Source organism: Ptychodera flava, chromosome 14 (assembly GCF_041260155.1).
Source record: "Ptychodera flava strain L36383 chromosome 14, AS_Pfla_20210202, whole genome shotgun sequence".
Taxonomy (NCBI): domain Eukaryota; kingdom Metazoa; phylum Hemichordata; class Enteropneusta; family Ptychoderidae; genus Ptychodera; species Ptychodera flava.
Genome location: NC_091941.1, coordinates 917,573 through 945,438, shown reverse-complemented (window position 1 = coordinate 945,438; position 27,866 = coordinate 917,573). Strand labels below are relative to the sequence as shown.

The following is a 27,866-nucleotide window of genomic DNA, read 5'->3' as shown; positions in this document are numbered from 1 at the left end:
AAAATTGCCCACCCGCCCTCTTCCTGCTGGTACGGACAGAGACTGCTAGCCCGCCCGCAAAGAATTGCTCGCAAACGCCGATACAGCACAGTGCTACAGGTCATGCCCGAGGTATGTCCCCAGTTGACCTTTTCTAGGGAAAACACTGGCTCTATTGTTCTGTTATATTGTTGTACAACGAACAAAAGAGCATCGAAAATCTTTCGGGTGTGAACCTAAAAAACTGGCTTTTTTAGCTTACAATGACGGCATGCGTCAAAGTACTTGCATGGTATGGGTCAGACGTGACTCACTGTGCTAGATTCCTGACATTTTACAATGGAAACTGACTTCCGGTGTTCTCGATTTCACCCAGTTTCAAATCGAGGCCAAGTAAAAGATCACAAGATGGCGACGAACTCGAATACGGTCGGCCCTCCTGCCAATATTCCCGGCCTTCCAGCGTTGCCTAAAAGCCTAAGTGGACTTTTAAATGTTTCTAGTGGTACGTGGAGAGAGACTGGTCGCATCCATGCTATGAAAACAATGATTCAGGACGATTACTCAAGATCAAACGGTCGTGGAAGAGATCCCAAAGACAGGAAAAAGGCCTTGAAGCCGCCGCCTGGGAATTTAGACGCAGCTCTTGCCATTCTCCGTAAAGAGATGGTGAGTGTTCATGTAATTTCTCTGTTCATGATGTATATTGTAACTTAGCTTTTGTCTAGATAGCATATTTTGTCGCTTGTATTATTTCGTGTAATAGTACATAGTAGCTGTACAGACCGACAGGAAGTCCACAAACAGTGCAGTTGATGTTTTCAATTGAACACTGTCCCTCCAAACACACAGTGTAGTGGAATGGGCTGAATGGATGAAAAACAATTGATATTGTGGAAAGGGGTCAAGTGTTGATAAGTTCAGAGAGACAGTCCTGCTGTTCATGAACGATGAAGGTGCAAGCGCCATGGTTTTAACCATGGAGGCTTGGCGGTGCCCGCCAGGACCTACCACACAGACTTACCTCCCCGGTTCAACCAACGTTGACTTGACCTTATTATCATGGAGCTAGAAACGGTCCGTATCTAGCTCCATGTTATTTCCAATATCTCTTTCTCTTCCTGTCTGTTGTCTAACAATGAAAGTGAAATACATGTACTGTACAATTAACACAGGAAGTTAAGTTTGGAAGTTAGAGGAGAATGGTGAAATAGAGTTTGAGTACAAATGACCAAATGGCCATTTTGACACAGGATGTTGTTCATCCAAATTGCTGTGATCTGATGCCCTATCAGTGTACCACTCCCCAATACAACACAACTGAGGGAGTTGTAGTGGTATGAACTACAGCAAACATCTATCCAGTAAACCATGTAGTTATGTAGCTGGCAGTGTTTCTTGATGTACATTGTATTTTCCACTCCACACACAAATGTCCATGGAAGCCATGGTTCCTAGAAAAACAACAGTGCTGTAGCTAAGCGGGAGTGTGGCAGAGCTACAGTAGAGTACTTTTGCAACCCAAAATTGACTTAGGGGGAGCCCTGGCTAGTACTTACATAATCGAAGAATAGTTACTCTGTAAAGTGAATTGAAATGACAGTGAACATTCAAAGTTCACTTCTCTCTGATAAAGTAGATCTACATCTATATGTGTTTTCTATGATGCGACAAATTAATCCTGATCATTTATTCTTTGTGAGTTCAAACCTAAAAGTTGTTGTTACAACCTGATTCATCTCTTGGTAGCAACCTGTATGATATAAAAGCACTTTCACAGGTCTTGTATGTTGTATAACTTTTCAGAAGTGGTGTTAATAACTTTCTTTTCAGAAGTGATATTACTGTGTTTATAATGTGTTCAGAGATGAGAATCTGGCTTCAATCTCAGAATTAAATGAAACAGGGATAAATTGCCAAATTAGCGATCTATGGATATTGTTTGTGACACTGTTTTTTGAGAAGTCATCTCTCGTTTGATACTCAGAATGTAATGATGGAAAGTTTAACAAGAAAAGTTGAACTCAACTGAGAGATAGATCAGATACAGAAAACCATGACATATTGCTTGTATAGCTACCAGAATATAAATGTCAATCATGTATGAGGTCTCATCCTCCAGAACACACATTACAATCCTGTATGAGGTAATAGCTACCAGAACATACATTCCAGTCACGTAACAGCCACCAGAACATACACAATCACGTCCTACAAATTGCAAACTTTGGTGAGAAGTACAGTAAGGATATGTAACATTCATCATATAATTACTTTTTATATCCTCTCAGTATTTAATTGTATAGTATTTATAGTGTCCTTATAACTTTCTTTTTGCTGTGGACAGTTATTTTTTAATTTGTCTAAAATAAAGTTGAAATAAAATAATAATAATAATACACTAATATTATTTGAGTTCATGGTGACTTTACTAAGATGCATTGTCTCGGCTTAGAAAGTTACTTCACTTTTCTAACAGTGATAAAAGGGATAAAGACTTGTAAGTCAGTGTCTTTGATTTTGCCAGATATTTCACCATTTCATCCATGTTTTAGGCATTTGTCTTTGTTTAAATTGTAAATTATCTATCTAAACTGTACTTTCACTGTGCCTGTGGATGTGACATGCATAGTAACATGTCACTGGTAGAAGTTTATTTATATATTGCATTGATATGAAGTTGCAAAGATTTTACAATGTATGAAGTTGCAAAGATTTTACAATGATAAGATATATGCAACTTACTGAAGTGAAAGCTGGGATTTTTGTCATTTCAAATAGAAACAGACAACACCAGAGGGACACGGATGAAAGGAATTAGAGAGATAAGCAACCCTAACACACAGAAAAGAATATAATATAATATTAATGCAGCTATTATGGGAATAAACTGTTACCATTGACATAAAGCTGTGTAACACTGGTGGACATAGAGCTGCTCATACATAACATGTCATAGAACATGTTGAATTTTACACATCATTATGCACAGACAGAAGTCATCTTTGCAATTTCTGGTATGTACAAGCAATGATGTCATCAAAATATTTGCATATTATTATGCTGGTAAAAAAGACTTACTGCAAACAGACATTTGATAACACACAAGTCATCATGTTTCAGTCGGCAAAATAACAGGAATTACATTCACATGAAACTAAAATAACTGAGGTAATGTCAGAAGGTGAGACTGCAGTATTCATATCAGTTAATGTGATACTTGGCAGTTTATGTTTACCTTGGACTATCAATGATATGTATCCAGAAAAGTGCTGGTATTACTGCCAAATAAGAACAGTTCAGGTTTTTCATTATGTGAAAAAAGAAATCTAGACTATTATCCAAATAAAACTTTTGCTAAGGCAACATATTTTTCAAGTACACTTGAAAGGAAATACATCTGTGTATTTCAAAAACCTGTGCAATGACTGGGGCAGAACAAAGACAAAGGAAAGGCTTGGAATTGAATAACTGCACAGAGGTCATTAACCTCATCATCCCTAATGCCAAACCTTAGCATGACATAATGTAGGTGGTCAAGAAATTACTTAAAGCCCCAGTATTTGTAACTTTTAACAATTTTTTTCATATTTTTGATTAAAATGACATCCTCAGTATGTGAAAGTAGACCATAATTAATACTGAATCGCATGGTTTGCATGCCCAGCCCGCCTCACGATTAACAGTAAAAGGAGTGAAAAATGACTTCTTGTCCGGACCAGAAGTCAGCTTTGTTGACACACGAAACGAAACGTAATCACACCACCGCGCATGCTTTTGTGTACGGCCAGGCTACGCTGCAGGCAACACAGCCTATCAACTTCGCATATCGTTGCCGTACGGCGTAATTGAAAACGCTCAGAAAGGAAAAATTATATCTTGAATGCAGTACAAAAGTCTTACTTATTAAATTTAAAAGTATTTCAACATAATATCGAACGTAACGGGTATCTAATCCTCACAAGGACTACAGTAGTACAACAAGTATCGGCTAGCTGCGATGCGATGGAAGTTCGAACACAAGAGAGATCCCGGCCTCACTGCAAAGTCGTCCCCTGCGCACCCGGCCCGACAGCAAACTAACCTATTGGTTTGATTCTGTTGTTTAGATTTTTGTATAAAATTCATGATACATATCTGACTTTCACAACTGTACAATTTGCTCAGGCTGTAGTCTACAGACGATCGGAGGGAGCTAAGGCAGGCCCCAAATTTGCATGGACAATGCCCGGGACAATTATAGACGCAGCTCCATGAGAAAGTCATTCACATAAACCGAAAATGAAGTGATCAATACAAAACTTTTAAACATCACTGGTTCTGAAAATTTATGATCAACGGTTCTGACCTACGGAATTTATACTGCGACGTTGTTTTTTGTGTGTTTGGCCAGCTACTAGATCTTCAAGGCTGTACTACATGGAGGTAGTAACTTTACAAGTGCAGCGGGGCCGGGCCGAGATTGGTGTGGGGCCTGCAGCAAGGTAAAATTGACAGCGTCCGTTGCAGAATGCCCGCGTGTTATCCTTTCTCGTTTGGGAGGAAATTTACCGCTGTATTCAGAATGCCTTTTTACCAGTATAAAAGCTCAGTAACTGATGCATCAAGAGCCAAGAGTCTGTAAATTTCTTAGCAGTAGCTCCATTGTTTTTTTCTAAATTTTCGCTGAGATACAGCCGTGCGTATACTGGTCCCTGTCGTTCTGACTCAGGCGTTCACAGCTGTTTAGGGAGCCGTCATTATTTACTATCTGGGGGTCGGAGGAATTACATTAGAAACTCCGAAATTTTGAGTCGCACCCCAGCCAACCATGATGACTTTGAGTAACCCCCTCTCTAAAAGAAAGTTTGGCTTACCTGAGCCCATGTAATAATATGTAGATATAAAAGCTCACCTAATAAGCAGTCTCCGACCATATAGTATTGTTAAATTTGGATGGGTAGCATGTCATTATGGTATGGTTAAATGTCCAAATGGTTGTTGAACTCAAGTCAAATACAATATACATTTCTATGATAATATAAAGGATGAATTCACAACAGTTCAGTTTTGTCCTAGATCCTGTGCACTTATAGTGATGTCTGTCGAGAACATTTCTCCATGACCCAGCCTCTCCTTCCAACCCTGGTAACGACTGCAGAAAACTACTGTGTGACATCATCTTCACCACTGTTGATCCTCATCTTTAATGTCGCTGGTGCCATTGCGTACATGAACAACGATATCATTTTCATCGTCACTATCTTCTCTTTCATAATAAGTATTACTAGTAGTAGCACCTACTTGTAGTTTTTTGCCTTGTTTCATCTAGTTGATATTTATTTGTACTGTTAGAGTATTTATTTTCTTTTTATTTAATATGTATCAGAGTAAAATATATATAATCAACTAATCATTATGTCATTGAGGACAGAGTAAGACAAAGAAAAAATATTTTGAGCACCCCCTCATAACTTTCAATTTTTGAATGACCCCCAGGCCGTAAATGCTGACGGTTCCCTTACTTGCTGCCAAAGGCCATCGCGTTCACTGCATTCGACAGCCTACCACACATTGCCAAACTATGTTGTTTCGATTTCGCAATCACCTTGCCGCTAAAGCGACAATCAACAGAAATTTATTACTTCAAGTTACTCAATTTTGATAGCTATTTGCCTACAGAAGTGAGCCAAGTGTATATAGTGTCGTCTTGATTTTACATCGGTACCCGGAGTTCTATTAGAAAAGTGACCGGTGCACTGCTGACTGCAGTTTGAATAATCCGTATATAACGCACACGGTACCAGAATAGAATGTTAGCCTCCTCTGCCAAAGTTCTGAATCCTCTGAAACACAGTAGCAGTACGTATTTAAACGGAGAAGAACAAAATAAAACCATTCGCAGGTCATTCTGCCGGCGACCATGGGCGATTACCCGGGAAGTGTGGCGTGGCATGGCAAGGCCCCAGGAATGTTGTAGGCTCGATGATGTCATCAGAATCGGCGTTCTCGATCACGTGCACAGCCTACAAATTGTCAACAAACCCGCGCGGCAATCCAACTCGATCGGGCAATATTTAGCGTTTGTATATCACTACAGGAGCACAAATTTGGCTTATTTCTTTACTGAACAACATTTCACGATGAATGTAAGAGAATAATATGTAATTTCGAACATGAAAAAAGGTTAAAAGTTACAAATACTGGGGCTTTAACAAATTTTGGTTTTTGACAACATAAATGTATGTGACCAAATGTTACATTTTTTTCAAAGAAACAATGTTTTTCATCAATTTTGCATATGCCAGTCTTTAAGTCAAGGGCAAGAGTAATGAAATCCATTAGTTAATTGAGGGTCCCCTGACAACTCTTGGTGTAATATCAGTGACCCTGCAGGCTAGTCTGAATGTAAGAATAAAGTGGGGACTTTAAGATGTGCTAACATATTTAGTTAACTTGCAGATCAAAGTTTATTCCACAATTTGCATTATATTTAGTACTTTACATGAATGTTATCCAGTAAGTTCCCATCAATAATCTGTGTTTAGACGTTTATTTTTGAAACATCAGTTTAGACGTTTATTTTTGAAACATCAAAACTACACAGACTATTGGTAGCTGTTCTAAAATTTAATATTTACTTTCGAAGATACGCAAAGAAATATTCAACAAATATAAGTTGGTGAATAAAAAGGATGTGGCACACTAATTATGGTTGTTGATCATTCAATATGCCCTCATAGCAAAGGAATGTGGCACTGACTTGGAAAAGTTATCTTTGACCCAAAAAAATCTAACATATTGCATATACTAGTTTAGAGCTGATGCAAAGAAATATCTAGAAATTCCTAAAATGACACAAAGAGTTCAGTAATGTCTACAGTACGGTAGAGGGCACACTAATAGTATTTGTTCACTGCAGACCTAAAATAATACTTGTTGTATGACATATTTTCCATATTTTCAATATTAATATGTAGAGCATTTTTCTGTTGGTAAAGGACTTGCTTTTTCAATCATAACTATTTGAACATCTTTTTGTTCATACCCATCGAATGAGAAAATGTTCTTGGAATAAAACCAGATATGAACTGTAAATGCTCACGTGTTTCATTATATATTGCAGTTATGTGTAAATTTGAACCTTTGCCACATGTTTGCAACTTCATTGAAAGTATTATGATCAACATAATGAACAATATTCACCACAGATTAACTCTATCGGTCATTAAGTATTCACATATGTAATTAGCTGAAATAAAAATAATTAATTTCTTTGACTGCTGTCATTGTATCACCACTTTATATAGCAAGTGTAATTGCCTTTGGTCAAGTCCTTCAACCTTCAAACTATATATTCCAAACTTTGAAAGCTCATTATATATGCAAACTATAAATTAGCTGACATGAAAACTTAAGTGCGAAATGCCTTCCAATATTGGTATAACCTGGTATAATCATCAATGTACCTAGCATGTTATGCCAACTTTGATCAAATAAATCCAAGTATATATCCCTGATTAGGAAAGTCCATTAAATACACAAATTAGGAATTGGCTGAAGCAAAAATGCTTAACGCCTTTCAATAAAGTTAGCCTACATAATAGTATCTTTAATGTACATAGCAAGTTTCATCAATTTTGGTCATGAAAATTCAAATATATATCCCTAATTTCAAAAATTCATTAAATCTGCAAATTAGGAGCTGGATGAAGCAAAAATGCTTAATGACTTTCAATAATGTTCTATCATAGTATCTTTAATGTACATAGCAAGTTTCGTCAACTTTGGTCCAGTCAATACAGATAAATATCCCTGATTATGAAAGTTCATTAAATATGCAAATAAGGAATTGGCTAAAGTTCAAATGCTTAATGACTTTCAATAATGTTCTATCATAGTATCTTTAATGTACATAGCAAGTTCGTCAACTTTCGTCTAGTCAATACAGATAAATATCCCTGATTATGAAAGTTCATTAAATATGCAAATAAGGAATTGGCTAAAGTTCAAATGCTTAATGACTCTCAATAATGCTCTATCATAGTATCTTTAATGTACATAGCCAGTTTCATCAACTTTGGTCTCGTCAATTCAGATAAATACCTCTAATTAGGAAAGTTCATAAAATATGCAAATTAGGAATTGGCTGATGTAAAAATGCTTAGTGACATTTAATAATGTTCTATCATAGTATCTTTAATGTACATAGCAAGTTTCATCAATTTTGGTCATGTAACTTCAAATATATATCCTTAATTTCAAAAGGTCATTAAATATGCAAATTAGGATTTGGATGAAGTAAAAATGCTTAATGACTTTTAATAATGTTAAATTATAGTATCTTCAATATGCGTACCAAGTTTCGTCAATTTTGATCTGGTAAATTCAGATATATACTCCTAATTAGGAAATTTCATTAAACATGCAAATTAGTAATTATCTTTCACGTCACCCCTTAATATCTTTCAAAGCTGATATATCTTGGTGTGATCAACATTTGTAGCGAATCTCATCAAATTGTGTGCAGTCGTTGTCAATATATATCAGTTTTTCTAAAATCATTAATTATGCAAATGAGCTAAAAGTAAGCAAGCCACACCCACCAAAAACTGATCAGTTCTTGCCATTTGCAAACTGAATCTATGTACCAGATTTGATTCTGATCTGATCAGCCGTTTTTGAGATATTGAGTACACAGACAGACAGACAGACAGACAGACAGACAGACACAGACACACAGACAGACAGACATCGCTGCGACATATGCCCACGTGTGTCAACACGTGAGCAAAAAACTATATTTGTGTTTGCGCCTACAATTTTTGCCCTTTGATCTGAAAGCAGCTACCCTATGAAGTCATGGTCATAACAAACATTTAGTGTTACTTCTGAAGTTCAAGTATTCTGAAATCTGTCATGTAATATAAGATGAATTTCAATGTCGCTATGAACAGTGTTCTTCCTTTGTGATGGGACAGAGCCTTGAACTAGAATATCTATAGGTTCAAGGTTTCAGTCTTTTTGAGAACGAAAGTCAAGTGCATGGTGTACAAGTAAACTTTTGGTGTTATGTACCATTGTTTAGATTGAATCTCAATGCAGGGCATGTTAGATTGAATCTCAATGCAGGGCATGTTAGGCCGCGTTCAAAAAAAGTGGTGGGGGGGGGGGCTGGAGGAATTCAGGGGGGGATTCGAAAATTTTTGGGGTAGTCGAGGGGGGGGACTTGAAAGTTTTGCTCTGTCTATAGGGGGGGGGACCTGAAAATATTTTGACTCGTAACATTTTGATGTCGTCCAATGGTTCTAATGTTAGTAATAATTAAACAAAATCTAGAACCGTTTTGTCATATTTTATGTCTTTAATCTCGAAAAAGTCTAAAAATGTCTGAATTCCATTAAAGTTTCGTAGAACAAGTTAGCCTTGTAATGGGGCAGGAGCTTCAACTGTTGATAATTTTTCAGTATTTCTATGCACTGTATCAAACACAGTTTCTTGGTGTCTCTCTACAGCATGCTGAAAAACACAATATTCAGTTTGTCAACAAAGCCCATTTGTCTAAATATTGGTGATAATTGAATGATGCAAATGCACAGTACACGTAGGCTGTGTTGGTAAGCTGAATACTGGATAGCTCAACATTCTGTAGGGAATAGAACAAGAACACAATTGTACAAACTGAACAAAAATATTGTCAAAATATAAAGTTAATATAATACTGCCCTGCTACTACATACTGGCAGTGACAGTGATACATGTAGCTCTGACTCTGATGTAGTTTAAGAAGAGTTTCGGTCATAGGACACTCAATTGACTGTGAAACATACATCCACTTATACACAAGATCCAGCCAGAGAGCAACACATTGAAGACTAGGGGACTAACAGTTACCATGGATTTTTGAATTCTGGCATATGAGAACAATCAAATATTACAGAAAAAAGATGGGCTCACCATAATTGATCTTATACAAATGTACGATGAAAAGTCAGTTTTTCTAAAATCACTTAAAATCAATATATAAAACCATTCATTTCAAGTTCATGCAGTGAATGAAATTTTCACATCTCATTGTACCAATAACACAAAAGTAAAACTTTGAACAGTAAAGACTCTAATTTAAATGGAAAAATGTGTGACTAAATGGAATCTTTTATTTTTTATCAAATTTGCCATTATTACACCCAAACTTTCTGAGATTAAAACATTAATTTCATGGAATATTTTAACCTTCCAGTATTGTCAATTTTGTAAAATATTTTATAAGGTGCATCTAAGTTGTATATGTCTTGTACTTTTGAAAAAAATATTTTGGTAGGTCACTGTGCTCATTTTTTCACAATTTGGTTAAAAGTAGCTAGGAATACATAATTTTCATACTCTCTCATGATTGTCATTTTGTGTGCTTTTCAGCTGGTGCCATTGAACTGGCCAGAGTTGGATAAACTCAAGTCGGCTTAGACTGAGAAATCCAAAAAGTTCACTGATGCATTTAAAAATGATTCAATTTAAGAACTTGCCCTAGGTATCTGGCTCTACAACCTGCTGATATAAAGAGATAGTGTTGAACATTTGCGTATAGAACGACACATTACATGTTTTTTTTACTCTGCGTGCATTCCTAATAAATATGCGGCTATATGGTAATTTGGGGGGGGGGGACTTGAAAATTTTTGAGGGTATTGAGGGGGGGACTTGAAAATTTTTTAAGGGTATTGAGGGGGGATCTGAAAAAAAATAAGATTTCAATCGCGATTCCTCCAGCCCCCCCCCCCCCCCTCACCATTTTTTTTGAACGCGGCCTTAGATGGAATCTATATGCAGGACGTGTTAGATTGAATCTTATCTTCTTGAACATGATACTGACTTTCTTATAACAAATTTATGCTTCATTGGAGCCTGTTCATTGTGATTGATATTCACAACAATCAGTATGTGTGTAACAAAAAAAACACTTTCATTTGCATTTTGCAGTATTTCTTATACAGGAATATGCAAGTGATTTCAAATGTTGTACTGGTTGTTTGGAGTTCTAGGGTAGACCGAACCACAAAGGAACCATGGCTTAACAGCATCTCAGGTGATCAGTAATGATAAGGCGAACTATGTCTGTGCAAGAAATCTGGAGTCTGAATGGAATAACAGGAGTCGTGTAAATGAACAACAATGTAGAAATGACTTAAAAAATGTTTATGGAATGTTAGTTTTCAACCCTTTACCTGCCAGACAGTATCACTTCCTCATCTGCCAAGTCAGTAAAAAGCGGTATTGAGCTAAAACCATATGTATTTTCACCCACTTGGCTTGGTATGTTATAGCAGCTTTGGTCTGTAAAAATTATGTTTACAGTATCTCTTCAGGGACCTTCAAATCTTGAAGGTTTTGTTAAAATGCACCATATGGGACATTTTTTGCTTCACTAGTTTTAATGAACTTGACCTGATGGTGAAATATGAACTTGGCAGGTAAAGGGATACTGTTGAGTGTGAAACCTGTGAGGTTGACAGAAATATTATCACATTCATATGTGTAGACCCAAAATGTCTTCCTCTTAAAGGCAGGGGGAGCCTATAAATACCCCCTATCTCCCTGAGCATTCATAATCCAACATGAGTGGCACATGGTAGCAGCGTCAACGAATGCTCCCGAAAACCTGGATCCTTCAAGAACCATGGTGTAAATTAAAGCACTGTCCAAACATATTACGTTTTGTGAATACTTGTGGAATCACCTTGTTGGAGAAATTCTCTCATTTTTTCTATTTTAAGTTGCTTTTTGATGCCAAAACTGCTTCGATGCTGTGTTGAAGCGTACAAAGAACAATTGATGAAAGCGTTCAAACAGCTGCCAATCACGAGGGGACGCGCAAAGGAGCAAACGATCAAACATTTGTTGTGTACATTACGATGTCATTACGATGTCAACAATGAATAAACGATTCTTACTATCTACTGAGCAAAATACTCGACCAACGGTTACATGGACAAAACCGGCGACGTGCGGACCCATTTTGGACCGAGCACGAAAAACTACTTTTCTAACTACTTTCAGCCGAAATCAACTCGATTCCGATCTGTGCCTACACAAATAACTAAACCGCTCACAGAAGGCGAAAAATTGCTCTCGTGACGTCCAAAACCGTTGTTTGCTGGCGATGCACGGTCAAAGGCCAATGCAGTGGCCGGCCATTGGATACGTTCATGCAACGATTATACAGGTGCCCATAAGCTACATTATTTCCTGTCGGGTCGGGGCGATGAAACTATATCGCGATCCATTCGTCTCTGTTGGAGTTGTCCAAAAAGAGACACTTGCCATAGACTATAGCATCAAATGTTGACCGTTCAGACTGTAACACGATGAAAGGTCTGAAGATCGCCGTGATGTCGTTCTTCTCTGTACGTTTTTCTGAGCTTTGTTTTTTACTAACTTGCTCTAATATTATCTGACTTTTCTGTTCTTCCTCGATTGTCTGTAACTGACTTTTCTATCCCGATATCGATATTGCGTTCGCAATCACGTGTCTTGAAACTAACGTCATTCCCTTAAAAAGTTTTCGGACAAACTCAAGAAATTTGACAATTCCTAACGAATAGTCGGCAAAATTTACAGAAATTAGCAACAATAATTACATGTATGGTAATTTTACCGTCTTTAGCCTAAGCGGTTCGCTTGGCAGAAGCTATATATAACGATCTGAGTTCCCATTTTTACCCTACAGTGTGAGTGTAGTATTCGAACAACTCAAATCATAATCTTACGCTGTTCCGAGTAGCCTGGGCATTTTTTATAATATACAATAAATTTAGCCTATCAAAATTACTCGTTTTTACATTGCTTGGATATCGATATTTTTTCTATATTTTTTTACTTTTGATTTGAAGTCTTTTGATTCTCCATTGGCGGCAGCACATGTACGATTACAACCGTCATGTGATCACCGGAGTGTGCTTGTAAAGTTGTCGGGAAGTTGTTCGGAAGAAAAAGCATTTTGTTGTTAGCGGCTGCAGCTCGGGATTTTTCAAGATAACAACCCATTATTATTACATTTCTTACATCTTTGAAAGGGGGATGACGGTAATCTTTCATGTGATGAAGATTGTGTGAACGTCTTTGCAATGTGTTTCCACGATGAGTGTAAACTGATTCTCTGTTAGTAAAAATCGTCAGAAATGGTCCAGTGGCCGTGATAAAATAGACTCGGGAGCAAAAAATCATTGCGAGGAAGATAGTAAGAAATTCACATTGCGATATTTGCTGTCGTATTTCTCAACAGGAATAACGCATTTTTACGCATTGTGTATAAGAAGATCAAGGTGTTTGGCAGTGAATTGCTTCTATCATAATAATCTTGATCACAGCTATTAGGCGAGAAGACAGCGGGCTCTTATAATCTTGATTATGTCTTTGTGTTGAAAATTTTCGATCGAAGGCAGCAGCTCAACTTCAACAGCCGTGGTATATTGGGAATCGTGTTTATCACTGGACGCAGAACTACCATGCTATCAACATTACGTTCTATACCAATGTACGCCCCTGAAAGTTATAGAGTCAGCTGTGGCATCGGCAGTTTCACATTGGTCGTAATCTTTTCTTATTCTGCCCCGTCTTTTGTACCAGCTAGAATTTTTTACACAGTGACCTTGCACACAAATGATCATTCCACTGTTTCTGTTGGGGTTTGTTGGTTTTATGATTTGCCCCGTGGCCCCGGTAAAATCTTTTCATACGATACACAGTTGAATTTTTAAAGGTAAATTAAGTATATTCCCAGTTTGTTGGGTAAAGTTGTCTAGAGAGAAAGGTTGAGTTGACGCTGATACAGAAGACGTCGGACCGGCACAGTTGACTGAGGTCCGGTCGGTTTGGGGTCGTTCAGTCCAGAAACCTGCAAAGTTCTGTATCATGATCGTTCGACATTTGGGTGTTTTAACTCAATTTTTTTTGGACAAAGTAATTCAGTAATAATGTACGCCAGATTCCTTGTGTTGTTTTGCCACCGTCATACGTGTATACGGACGGCTTGAGATTAAAAACGGTAAAATATTCAGTGCTCGTAAATGCGTGCAAAGTTTATTTAGTGACTGTTTACGCAGTATAGTCATCAATACGACATGGATTTGCCACCACGTAACGACTGTAATCCTGCATCAATAGTCCATACGAAAATTTTGTGCTGAATCGAAGGAGGTAAAAATTACGGTAGGAAACGTCGGTCCATTTTCCGTCAAAGTTGTTGATCTGCAAAATCTTCAATGTGCACAAACTACATAAGTGGCTGTTATAGGTCTACACGTCCCACGTGCTTTCCACTGTTCATTACGAGCTATGTTCAAAGTGCGGAGTTACAGACATTGGTGAAGTACCGGGTACATTGATTGTGTTCGAAACCTCTACCTGTTTGCTCCTCGTGTTTTTTTGTGTCCCTAACGTCGACTGGCTCTATGCTCTATGTTGCCTACACACATAGCTGTCAGGATTAAGATTTTCTGGGTAAATAGATACACTCAATAGTTTATTCCGCCTCTGATGCAAAGATACACACTGTTTTACATGTGCCACTCCTAGGCCCTGGGATCGATTGCCATACCTTTAACAGAGTGCCCACTTCAATCTTTATTCACACTGGTTATTCATGATTTATTCAGTTGGATGACTGTTGCAAAAAAAATCAGATCCAATCAAGAAATTGATGGCATCCATTGTTATTCCATAAATATACACTGTTGCTATACTCAACCCTGTAACAGTTTGTAGTGTTTATATTTCCCCACATTAGGAATAATGATGTAATATGACGGTGACCAGCGCCATTGATTAACAAGTTACATCATGTATGCATTGAAAATACCTATAAAAGGCAGATATTTGAACACACCCTACATGTATGTGGTGCCCTCAACCAAGTATGGGTACGTGAATTTGGATTCTAGCAATAGCCCAGTCAAAACTTTTAATGAGGTGCGGACAAATGTAACATCCACAAAAATATGTCATTCTTTCTGATCCAATAATACACATGTATGTACAAATTACTTAGAAGTTGACATAACTACACACTCATGGAATTTTTATGAGTAAATTGGTCTGGCAGATAGAGCATTATAAGTTTTCATTCCTAGAGGTGAGGTAGTTACCATGGTAGCTGTGATATTGTGGAAAATGTAATAGTAAATAACTATGGATCTAAAGCTAACAGTCAGGCCTTATCAGTATAGGACTAACAGAGGATCTATTGTACCACTACCATAGTGTCTACCGTACCAACAACCCCAAGTAGGATCGATCTGCTTTTCTGGACATTCTTATCAGAGCAAGTGTTGGAATAAACCCAGTACCAGTTTCTTTTATTGTTGGAGACAAGCCAAGCAATTTGCTTGCTAATAATACCTTTTCATGATGTGTACTTGTCCTCTGTACAGTGTGCAAGTCTGTCTGTCTCTAGCCTTTATTGATCGCTGTGAAATACAAATAAAGTAGACATGCAGGTATGCGTCATCATACTGTTACCACCTCTTGCCCATCCTTTTCATATTGATCATTATGCTGTCATATTGCCCATCCTCTGTCATATTGCCCATCCTCTGTCATATTGCCCATCCATCCACTTTTGTATTGCCCATCCACTGTCATATTGCCCATCCATCCACTTTTGTATTGCCCATCCATCCACTTTTGTATTGCCCATCCTCTGTCATATTGCCCATCCTCTGTCATATTGCCCATCCATCCACTTTTGTATTGCCCATCCACTGTCATATTGCCCATCCATCCACTTTTGTATTGCCCATCCATCCACTTTTGTATTGCCCATCCTCTGTCATATTGCCCATCCTCTGTCATATTGCCCATCCATCCACTTTTGTGTTGCCCATTGTACTGTCATATTGCCCATCCTCTGTCAAATTGCCGGTCCACTATCATATTGCCCATCCATCCACTTTCAAATTGTTCATCCACTGTCATATTGCCCATCCACTGTCATATTGCCCATCCATCCACTTTCAAATTGTTCATCCTCTGTCATATTGCCCATCCACTGTCATATTGCCCATATTGCCCATCCTCTGTCATATTGCCCATCCTCTGTCATATTGCCCATCCACTGTCATATTGCCCATCCATCCACTTTCAAATTGTTCATCCTCTGTCATATTGCCCATCCACTGTCATATTGCCCATATTGCCCATCCTCTGTCATATTGCCCATCCTCTGTCATATTGCCCATCCACTGTCATATTGCCCATCCATCCACTTTCAAATTGTTCATCCTCTGTCATATTGCCCATCCTCTGTCATATTGCCCATATTGCCCATCCTCTGTCATATTGCCCATCCTCTGTCATATTGCCCATATTGCTCATCCTCTGTCATATTGCGCATCCACTGTCATATTGCCCATCCATCCTCTGTCAAATTGTTCATCCTCTGTCATATCCATCCACTTTTGTATTGCCCATCATACTGTCATATTGCCCATCCTCTGTCATATCGCCAATCCTCTGTCTTATTGCCCATCTATTAACTTTTGTATTGCCCATCCTCTTTCATATTTCCCATCGTACTGTCATATTGCCCATCCTCTTTCATTTTTCCCATGGTACTGTCATATTACCCATCCTCTGTTGTATTGCTCATTATTACCGGTTCCATGATGCAGTGCGTGCCATGGTATACAAAGTGTACATTACGCATAGAACATTTTAGCCGTAGATTACATCCTGACCTATATTTTCGTTGCTTATACTTAGATTATACACGGGCATTATTTGGTATGGCAAATTTGTGTCATTCTTCAATAACAATTCGTTGTACAAAAAAAATTGGTATGCTTTTGTAGTTTTGAGTGTATATAGGGTGTTTGATATAGCCACTACAATGCATTGTGGGATAACCGGGAAAGGGTCTATTGTCTAGTATGCTGTCATATTACCCTTCCTCTGTCATACTGCCATTCTCTGTCATATTGCCTGTCCATCCTCTGTCGTATTGTCCATCCTCTGTCATATTGTCCCATCCTCTGTCATATTGCTCCATCCTCTATCATATTCAGGGTTCGAAATTAGTGGTGGTCTTGCGTCAAATGACCACCATTTTTCCATGCTTGACCTCCAAATTCTGTAACTGGTGGTCATTTTGACCACCATGGAAAAAGTTTAGTATTTCAGCGGTTGCCGGTTTGTCTGATGGCGAGGGTACCGTTTCATCAGTACAACATTGCAATCGGCCTTGAAGAAATTGATACACATAATGTTCATAGGTGCCAATAAACTAAATTTCATTTTGCAACATTTATGCAAAGATTTCTCGCAACGGGAAAAAAAAAAATTCAAAATCCTTCTATTTATCATTACAAAACATTAGACAACACAGCGATCACTGTGGAACTCTGGCAAGTATAAAAATACGATTGCAAGATAGACAACATGAATTAATTGTGCCACCTATTTGCATGTTATTTGGGTTCCAATAAAGCACGAGTCAGTAGATGAGAAGTTGTTGGCAAAATCAGTTTTTTTTATCCAACATAGGTATTATTTTTTTATCCACTGTACAGACATGTACATTTTTGGTACAGCTATGTTCAAAGACTCCCATCATAACATTGACCTCTCTTTTCATGAATACAAAAAGCCTGATAATATAATTCAGTTCAAAAAATATTGACTACCAGTTTCCTTGAAATGACCACCAAATTTAAAATGTGGTGGTCAAAATGACTACCAGGATAAAATGTTAATTTCGAGCCCTGATATTGTGTGCCCATCCATATCATGGTGTGTGAGAAATCATCTCAAAGCTTTGTTATGAATTGCCAGGTTGAAATCTGTGAGTTACAATAGTGCAATGTTGTAGGAGTCATATAACCAGAAAGTTAGGTTGAACTTGTCTGTGTGAAAACCATCTCAGATGAAGCAGTTTATGCTAGTCAATGTGAATACTCAGTCTCACAGATGTTTATCAATGATTAACATGTAAACCTGTCAAATTTAGCGTCATATGATATCACTAGTTGGTAAAGCCTACACTCTACTTCTTGCAAATTTATTTATTAGTATATTTTAACATCATTGCTTGATGTTATCCTGTCATACTCTAGAATATTAGAAGGGAATTGTTCCCAATTGAATTATCCAGTCTTGAATTCCACTTCAACATTCCATTGTCAATTCTGCAGCTTTAACTTCTTGATTTTTTGTCTCTTATCAAAAATTAAAAGTTTAAAAAATCTGTCAATATTAGATTGTAGTGTGATACATTATTGTTAAAATTTTTGGGATTTTGTTAATTATTATTCTAACATTTCAAGTTATCTTCACTATTATCATCAGACCAATAAAATGTTGTCCATATACAAAAACTCAAAGTAGACAGCCACTAAAAGCACAGAAATATAAAAAGATGAATTAACATTAGCATTGAAGCCACAGTGACTGAAACTCTGAACAATAATTAAAGCATTTAAAACACCTGAACTGCATGTAAGAGATCACCTGTGACACTGTAACCCAGAAAAGTATATGTCAAATCTGCATAATGCTAAACACTTTTTCAGTTCAAAAAAGCTATAGACATCCTTCTACCTACCAGACAGTATCACTTCCCCATTTGTTTTATTTTCATTTTTAGGAAATACTTGTTTGTTTCTTTTTTTCTAAATCTAAATACAGAAGTATATTTGGAGAATATTGAAACTATTTTATTGAATCCTGTCATGTATTTTGAAATTTTCACTATGTGCAAAGCAAGTCGCCCCTTTACTTAAGTACTAATTGTGTGAATGCTTATCGTAAATAAAGCCAGAAATGCTTTCATGAGTATGTCATTTCAACGAAAACGTTTTGTACAATGAATTGAAACCAAACTTTTCTATCATAAATGCTGTCAAAAACATAGACATAGGACTTTAATATTGAAAGATATTGAACATACTGGCACCGCTGTAGGAAGTGTGCCTCCATAACAGGATCAAATTATTTTTACTCCTTCACCAGCCAACAATATTTTTTCCCAAAACTCCTCCACTAACCCTCCCCCTAAAGCAAATGGTTCTGCCCTAATCTGCAGCAGAAAAGCTTTTGATCAGATGTTATTGTTCAAACCAGCTTGGTTGTGACCTCTACTTTACTGAAGTGAGGTATAAATGACACGTGACCTTATTGGTTTTGTCATATTTCCAGAAAGCTACCTTTACTTTTGCTGTGTCATCCTTCCAGACAGCTATTTCCAGCAATATTACTCAAGCTAACCACAAACAGAAAACTGTCTCAGGGATTGTTAGCTTTGTTCTCTTTAAATATCGCCTGACCTGCATAGGAATTTGAAGCACAGACCTCCCAACACTGGTGTCGGCCTTTGTCACTCTGACTACATGTGGGCCATTCTTGGCATTTCCTCTGCCACAGGATCACCCAACAAGACCAATGATCAATTCAATCCCACCCATGCATAGTTCCTTCACATCTTCCATAATTTTCAAACAGAATGCTGGCAAAATGTTCAATCAAAGTTTATCCAGGGCTGGAATAATTCATGTTCAATACAAAGACAAACATAGATTCATCTTTGTGCATCAATGTGGAAGTGAAATTGACACTTCTAATTTGCATGTAAATTTATAGCCTTGACAATCATATTTCGTCATAATTTTTCTCATACACATACACTGTGACTTGGCTATGAATAGCTTTGTTGTTGAAACCCAGTATCTATTATATGGTGTGATTTAGTCTGATATTTATATCAATTATTTCAGCGATGAAGTCTGCTGATAATGGCATCACTGTATACAGCAACAAAACCAAGTGACCTCCAGTGAAAGACTTTCCAGCAAATGAGTCAGTCTTACCAAATCTCTATCTGAAATCCAAGTGTTTTATACAAGTGTGTAAATACTTCCTGGCCGAAAGAATGAAATGAAGGCAGTATCAATAATTATTGCCTTTTATGTAGCATAAGGAATTGAAATATTTAAAAATGATGTTGAGGGGTAGAGTGGAATTTGTCTCAGTGATTTCCCATAGGGTGCTTTTGTTGTTTTGTACATCTTATGCTGTTCTTATCTTTCCATTTTGGAGTTTTCCTTTGCTTTGATTACCACAAAAATAAATTGATCCACTTGTCAACCTGACTTCCTCTTGTGACCCTGGTCTCTTGTTTTGTTTTTGTCTCTTTCAATTAAACCACACACCAGCAGAGTACATCTACACAATCCTGACCATTGCATTACCACCTTGTATGTGTAAGAGACACAAGGGCCATTTCTGCCAAGATTGGAAAGGAATAATGTTCAGAAAATTTTGTTTCCATTTCAATTCTAGTGATAGGAAACAGACACCTTGTATGTGAGTGTACTGTGTACTAGTTACTGTAGTATGTGCACTCCTAAGTTTCAGTTTAAAAAAGCCATCCTGATTGTGATGATTAAATTAATGTAAAAAAATTAATTTCTACATTTTGATGTGTTTCCACAACAGAACCGTTTTATTTAATTATGGAGCTTCAAAGCTCCATTGCAGTTTCAGCAAGAAACTTCCTTTTTTGGTCTTCATGCACCAAAATTTTAAACTCTATGGTTTTCATGGCCGAATTCCAACACCATTTAAGTCTCTAATGAATGACAATAGTGGCAGTGATCTTTTTTCTGTCACTTTAAGTGGTTTTTAAAAGTATTTTAAAACTTTGTATTTTTCCATGTAATTGTTAATTACAATTGTAATTGTAATTGTTTTTCTAACAGTCTTCCATAAATGGCCATGGCTGTGGAAGTCATCATTTATAAAATAAAGATAAATAAAATAAACTCCTGATAACCCAAATGTAACATGCTCTTTATTCCGGCTGATTGTACAGACTTCTATTACAGGTTTTCAATAGAAAACTATGAGATAAACATTGTGTTTTCAAAGGCAAAGGTTGAACTCTGCTCTGGATGACATGTGAAACAATTAGAGAAATATACACAGTCTCCTCAAAATAAATCTCCTTCACATACATGCAAGCATTGACTATAGGTTTGATAACTCACTGACCAGTGCCATTTTAGTTATGTAGGTTATTGCATGAATAGTCTTGCTACAAGAGCTATTTATCCTCTATGTATGTACATATTATCAATATGAGAGTTGACTGAAACTTACAAGTAAGTTGGTGCTACAACAGTTCTTACGTACTGATGAAATAAGCTAGGGGATCATATTTACCCTAAGTGATATTTTTCCTGGTAACTAACTGCTTGGCCTGTTACCAGATTCATTCTAGAGTACAGCGGTAAATTAATTAAAACAACAAATTTAGTATTCGGTAAATTAATTGAAACAACAAATTTAGTATTCAGTACAGCAATAAAGTTCATATTAGATTAGGAAAACAATTATGAAAAAGTTTTGTTGTCCCAATTTTGATGCATCATGAATATTCATCAAAATGCTGAGGAATGTCAGTACAAATATTTCCTATTTTCTTTGCAAATGAAATCAAGTAGAAAGGTCATGAGAGGTCAGAAGATAGACATCTTGGAACCAGTTAACAAGCCTACAGAGTTTTATGTACTGGGTTTGCGTCTGGTCAAGACAGGGTTTCAGATGGTAATTAACATGTGCAATGTAGGACATAACCCAGGGGAATCATTACTGAGCTGTGTGTCCCATTCTCTTTGATATAGCAGCCATATGATGGATTATCAGTAGTTGCAAGATGTAGGCAGTTATAATGCTGTTGGTTTCTCTCTCTGCGGTCATTCAAAAAATGGACTAGAATGCCAGTAGCACAAGAATTGAAACTTAGTAGGGGTTCTAGTATCATTATAAATGAAGTTGGGTTCCAGCAAGTCTGGATTTGCCATCAATTAGCTTCTGCTTCCTTCATTTCCAGCCAAATGGCATCTTATCATGTGACTGTATTTTTTTAATCTCTAGAAGTAGGGCTGACCCAATCTCCGGCAGCTAGCTATAGATAGTAACAGTAGGTCTTTGCCTGTAGTCAGGCATACATGCAATAAACAATATACTTATGGAAGTTGAGTAGTGAATAAGCATAGCAAGGATAAAGGAAGTCTTTACGGTGATTTGATGCTGTATGGCGGATGAAAAACCTCCTCTCTCTATGTGTGATCCATGCATCGCATATTTCTTGAGCAGCTATTAACAGGTTAACCTAGGTTAAAGAAATTCTCATGTATCAGGTCACAAAATGGTGAATTTCTCTTTGTAGGGATTAACAATGAGGGCAGTTAATCTGTGTATGTGCCTTTTTGAAAAGACCAAGGAATCTTTGTTCACCATCAGATTCATACACTGGATTAAATTCCACCTGTAATTTTCTCAGTGTTCAAAGTTCCTGCCCTGATCTTTGCAACCAGAATTCCCTATGTACTGTATATGCCGCCTGCACAGATTTATTTATGTTTGTTCATATCCAAGTTAAGTGGGTTGAATTTACATGCACACATATTTAATCATATATACTTATTGTATTTTCAAGATGAGTTTACCAGTACTTGACATGACTTCTGAATTGTTGTCCTCTGTTTAATCTTTCAGGTTGGTCTCCGTCAACTTGATATGTCCCTTCTCTGCCAACTTTGGAGTTTGAACGAGTCCATCCAAGACTACAAGAACATGTGTCTTGATTCAACTTCGGTATCAGAGTGTGGATCCTGTGAGAATGGCCAGGAAGAAAGCTGTCCACACCACGGTCTGGTCAATGGTCGCCATGCTGACTTCTCAGACTTGGATTCAGAACTTGCCAGTCCTCCAGAAACATCAAAAAGTGATTGGTGAAAAAAGTCATTATTGTTGAATTTTTTGACATTATCTGGAAAGAATTGAAGAAAAGAAAAGACACAGGGAAAGAGAGTAGAAGAGCACACACACAGTGGTCATAATAAATATTTCTATTCTATCAGGTTTTCACAACAAAAACACAGAAGGAAAAACAAAGAAGATTTTATGTTTCTATGTAAGCCCCTAGCACGTTTCACATTTTAGGGTCATAGGGCCAATCACACCCTTGAAAACCAGTTTGTTGGATAGAACTTTGCTGACTTTATCGCGTTTTGTAGATCACTAAATGTACCATGCCGTTTTTCACAAATCCTCTTGCTTCCTGAAATGTACTCCAAAATTTGAACCTTTCAGATTTGTTCAAAGTCCTACAGTGAAGTGAGGCTGTTAAAATAGGGTCAATAAATACAGATACGTCCTAAGATGTTTCATCAAATTAATCTATATCTATTTATACATTTCATGGCCTCCACAGTTCTGTAGATAGCTGAAAGGACACTTCTCAACAGAAGATGCAAATAAAACCATGTCAGAATAGTATTTTATTCTTCCAACTTTGGTGATGGACGTAGAGAAATGCAATTAACAAAAACACCAAATGTTAAGTGATGTTCATGATATAAAAAATTATATCAGTAAGTATAACAGAATCCCTAAATATCGTTTTCATTTTCTGTAACAGTTTTGCATTTAAGTTGACTGAAATGTTTAAAACAGATTTTTGAAATGACTGAAGCTATTTACATTGTATTGAACAATGAAACTGAATGGCCTCACTATATTATGATTTGATATGATTGACAAAATTATCAATGTCATTTACTTTATGTAATATATGTGGTGCTATTTATTTGCCCGTGTTGAGATAATTAAGAATAATTTTCTTCTATTATCTCCGTGTGTGATCACCCACAAATCATGTTTTATTTCCTCTGTATGGTTTATCAGATAGTATGGATAGATAATTTAGCATAGCAAGTTGACGCTGTTTCAAGCCATACTCAGGATTTTTGTAGGTTCAAATTTCACCAAACAAGCAGCAATCATACCATATGTTGTTTATTTTTAGTATGGAAATAAGTCCCTGATGACAAATGATAATTTAGTGCCATAGTCATCATAGGATATATATTTTTGCATGTACAAGACCACTTGGATATGTTTTTACAGTTGCAAAAGTAAGTTACAAGCAAAAAAGACAAGTTGCTGGATATGAGGTTTCAATGTGTTGATAAAAAGCAGTTCATGATATATTTTCAAATTTTTTCGTTTGTGTCTGCGTTCTTATACAGTTAGCACAGTGACTTTGTTTGTGTGTGTATCTTCTCTTCAGTACAGTCCGTGAAAGTGGTATCGAGAGAAATATATACAATTGACTAACTGTGGGCAAAATATTTTTTCACAAATTTCATTCTTTGCCATCATATTTTCCTTCACTGAAAGTGTCAGTCATTTTACATGTGTACTATTCTTACACAAACGGAGAAAATCAATTTTACTCAAATTTAAGAGATCAATTGATCCTGTGTCTACCAAGTAAAATTTTTTTGCATTTTTGTATTTTGCTCATGGCATCTCCAAAATGACTCAAGTTCAAAACTACAGTGAAATTTTAATTTGATATTTGACCAATAAACATATGTACTCCAACTGTATAGATGAGCACTGAGCAGATGATTTGTCCAGTGAAATGAAATGTTTGGAAGATATGTCACAATGATGGTTTATTTAAAATTGAGCTTACATTCAAGATGGTAATTGTGAACTAACTCTTAGGAGAAATGGGATTAACTTTTCCATGTGTAAATATCTGTGTTGGCTTTTCAGTGCTGGGACAATTTTCTTTATTGGTCTTTCAGTGCGGGGGCCAGTTTGCCATGTTGGCTTTTCAATGAAGGGTTATATTTGCTATGTTGGCCTTTCAGTGCGGGGCCAATTCGCCATGTTGGCTTTTCAATGCTTGCTATGTTGGCCTTTCAGTGCAGGGCCAATTCGCCATGTTGGCTTTTCAATGAAGGGTTATATTTGCTATGTTAGCCTTTCAGTGCAGGGCCAATTCGCCATGTTGGCTTTTCAGTGCAGGGTTATATTTGCTATGTTGACCTTTAAGTGCAGGGCCAATTTGCCATGTTGGCTTTTCAATGCTTGCTATGTTGGCCTTTCAGTGCGGGGCCAATTTGCCATGTTGGTTTTTCGATGAAGGGTTATATTTGCTATGTTGGCCTTTCAGTGCAGGGCCCGTTTGCCATGTTTGCTTTTCATAGCAGGGTCATATTGGCTATGTTGACTTTTCAGTGCAGGGTTATGTTTTCCATGTCAGCCTTTTAGTATAGGGATTATGATGTTCCTCAGAGCAGGTCATCAAGCATTCTATTTCATTCATGTGTTTTCTCTGTGAATGTATACCAATGCTGTAAACTTGAAAACTATGGCTTCTTTGTTTTGATATTTCTCATGTTAACTTTTGAATAGGACTATCCTTTCAGGTTTTAAAACATGAGAGTTATGAGGTATCTTGCGCAGAATGAGTTTTTGTCATATTGTTATGTGTCTCAGTGTTTTTGTTCTTTATTGACTTGTTTAAATACCACAACCCTATGTCAATCAAATAGCTATAGTTGTATTACTATAAACAAGTGCTAGTTTTGGACATTTACAGTGTTGTTTTTGAAATATTATTTTTGGTTTGAGAGAGCAAGGAAAGCAACAGACAAAGAGTTGCAGGGCAACTAAACATTGAAAATATAATGCATTGTTATTAATATTAATATTATTGTTATTTAGTGATACTACAGAATACTTTTTATGTAAAGAAAGGGAATTTTTCAGATCCTATCATCAATGTTTGTAGTTTTAGCAATCCTCAGTCTCACTAGTTGCTACTTTTACTCCAAGCAGAGTACAAGAACATTTTGTATATACTGCCGTCAGCTGCATCTCTATGTTCCTTCAGTTTGTGAAATGATTTATTTTACATAAATGGAAAGCAACCAAGCAGCTTTACTTGGAAAACTCAATTTTAGCAGTTGTAGTTTTTGTCACTTTAATAGAAATATTGAACAACTCTGATTGATGATAGCAAACAAGAAGAAACTGTTGAATCCATTTGCCATGCTATTGCAACTCCAAAATTTTCAAAGTGAGAGGGATTTTGTTGTTATTGCTCTTCATAAAATATTACCTCCAGAATGACTTAAATGTAAATGAAAGTTTTTATACAGTTCACTTTCTTTAATTATTTTGCCATGTGCTGCAGTATATGAAAAAAAAGATTTCTTCAATTTGAATTTCCTGTTATTTTTTGTAGAAATTTTCTTTCTTATAAAGTCTATTTTAAACATTCTGCCACTACAAAAAAGATAACTTTCCAAAGGCTGATCTCTATATTTTTTTTATTTTGCCTCCCAAATGTTTCATCTTTTCTACAACAAAAGTGCTAGGGAATGATACCAGTATCACAATTAAGATTCAAATCTGAAACTGTAGTAGTCAATGTCATGTATAGTGACATGTTCATCCTTTCTGCACAAAGAATGCATTTGGTGAGAAAAGTTATGTGAAATACAAAATTGTGCCTTACAAGTAATTCTACGCCAGGAGTGTATTGTAGGGTACCACCCATGTCTTAAACTAAAGTTTCTAATGTATATTCTTCCAGGGTATGTTTACTGTATTTTTATTATTGTTTATTCATATATTTTCAGAACAGTTTGTTGTCATGTCAATGGATTTTTTTCTACAGACTATTTTCCATGTTAAGTTATTGCTAGTCCAGTGATATTAAGATTTCATGTACAGTTTCTACACACCAGTTTGAAACACAGAATTGTCAGTTGTCATTCATCCATTCTGTGATAATTCTCTTTTGCATCACAAAAACACTGCAAGTTATTCTTATCACTCATATTGGCTTTTTTGTCTTTTTTATTTACAAATATGTATCAGATGTGAGGATGTTAGCGTGTAGTGACAATAATGTAGCCCTGAGTTTTGTCTGCAAGCTATCATTGCAATATTGTCAATCCTAATGACACTCTTGGACTAAGGGGCCGTGGATAAATTAAAACATGAGCACACTAAATGCAACAAATCGCGTTTGGCCTCAACCCTCTTCACCATACCCCCCCCCCCCCCCCCCCCCCCCCCCCCGACCTCCCACAAAAGTTTGGAAGTGCAAAAATCCTACCAAGCCTCATTCTGTATCAGCATACCTACAATCAGTAATTACCGGTACGTTACTATGAAATTGCAACAAATTGTAACAGTGCCGCAACACACTGAATCTTTGTAATCTAATGAATACAATCATACCTGCAAGTCTTTCCTAACACAATTTCTGCCATTTAACTTTGTGTCCTTTTTTGTCTTTGTGCAATGTAAAAAATAAAATTACCATAACATGTCTTATATTTGGAAAATAGAAAGGGGAAAAAATTACTATTTTCCTGTATTTATCTCTTTGACAATCATGCATACGCTACCACCACCCTCAGCATACCCCCTCTAAAATCAATCTTTGTTCAGCGCCAAATTGACAATGAGGCAAAATGATGGTTATGTTATTTTACAAGTGCACTGAACCACATGTATGTGAAAAGTATGTGAAAAGAATGGTGGTGTAGTGCCGGTGCCGCACCAGCCTGGTGAATGCCAAAGAATATAGTGTGATACTTTGTGTTTAAGGAGATGTTGCGATATAAAGACATGTAGTGCAATATTTTGTGATACATAAAATGTGTAGCAAGATTTTGCAAAATGAAAACATGTTTTGCGATTTTTGCTCTCGGTAATCAAAACACATTCAAACTTCCTCTCCCTGAACACAGAAATTGTGTTTACTGTGCACGTGTTTTAATTATCAGTAGGTCCCATATATACATACAGAGATTAATAGAATCTCACACCCCCAAGGACCTGGGATCAGATTTCTCACACTCGTTGGGGATATTTTGTCTCACACTCGCCTGCGGCTTGTGTGAGACAAAATATCCCCAACGAGTGTGAGAAATCTGATCCCAGGTCCTTGGTGTGTGAGATTTTTTTTTCTCACATGACCACAAAATGCATTGAATTCACATTAGACATGTACAACATTATCTAAAATCGTGACAACTCTGTCG

General features: G+C 36.8%; 1 protein-coding gene across 1 annotated transcript; it reads left to right on the top strand.

Moving 5' to 3' along the window:
• The first annotated feature begins 32 nt into the window (after positions 1 to 32).
• Positions 33 to 26,650, top strand: LOC139148896 (protein FAM89A-like). The gene is made up of 3 exons (XM_070720342.1): positions 33 to 111; positions 356 to 648; positions 22,504 to 26,650. The coding sequence occupies exons 2-3, from the start codon at positions 388 to 390 to the stop codon at positions 22,741 to 22,743; spliced, it is 501 nt and encodes a 166-aa protein (XP_070576443.1). The 5' UTR covers positions 33 to 111; positions 356 to 387; the 3' UTR covers positions 22,744 to 26,650.
• The last annotated feature ends 1,216 nt before the right edge of the window (positions 26,651 to 27,866 follow it).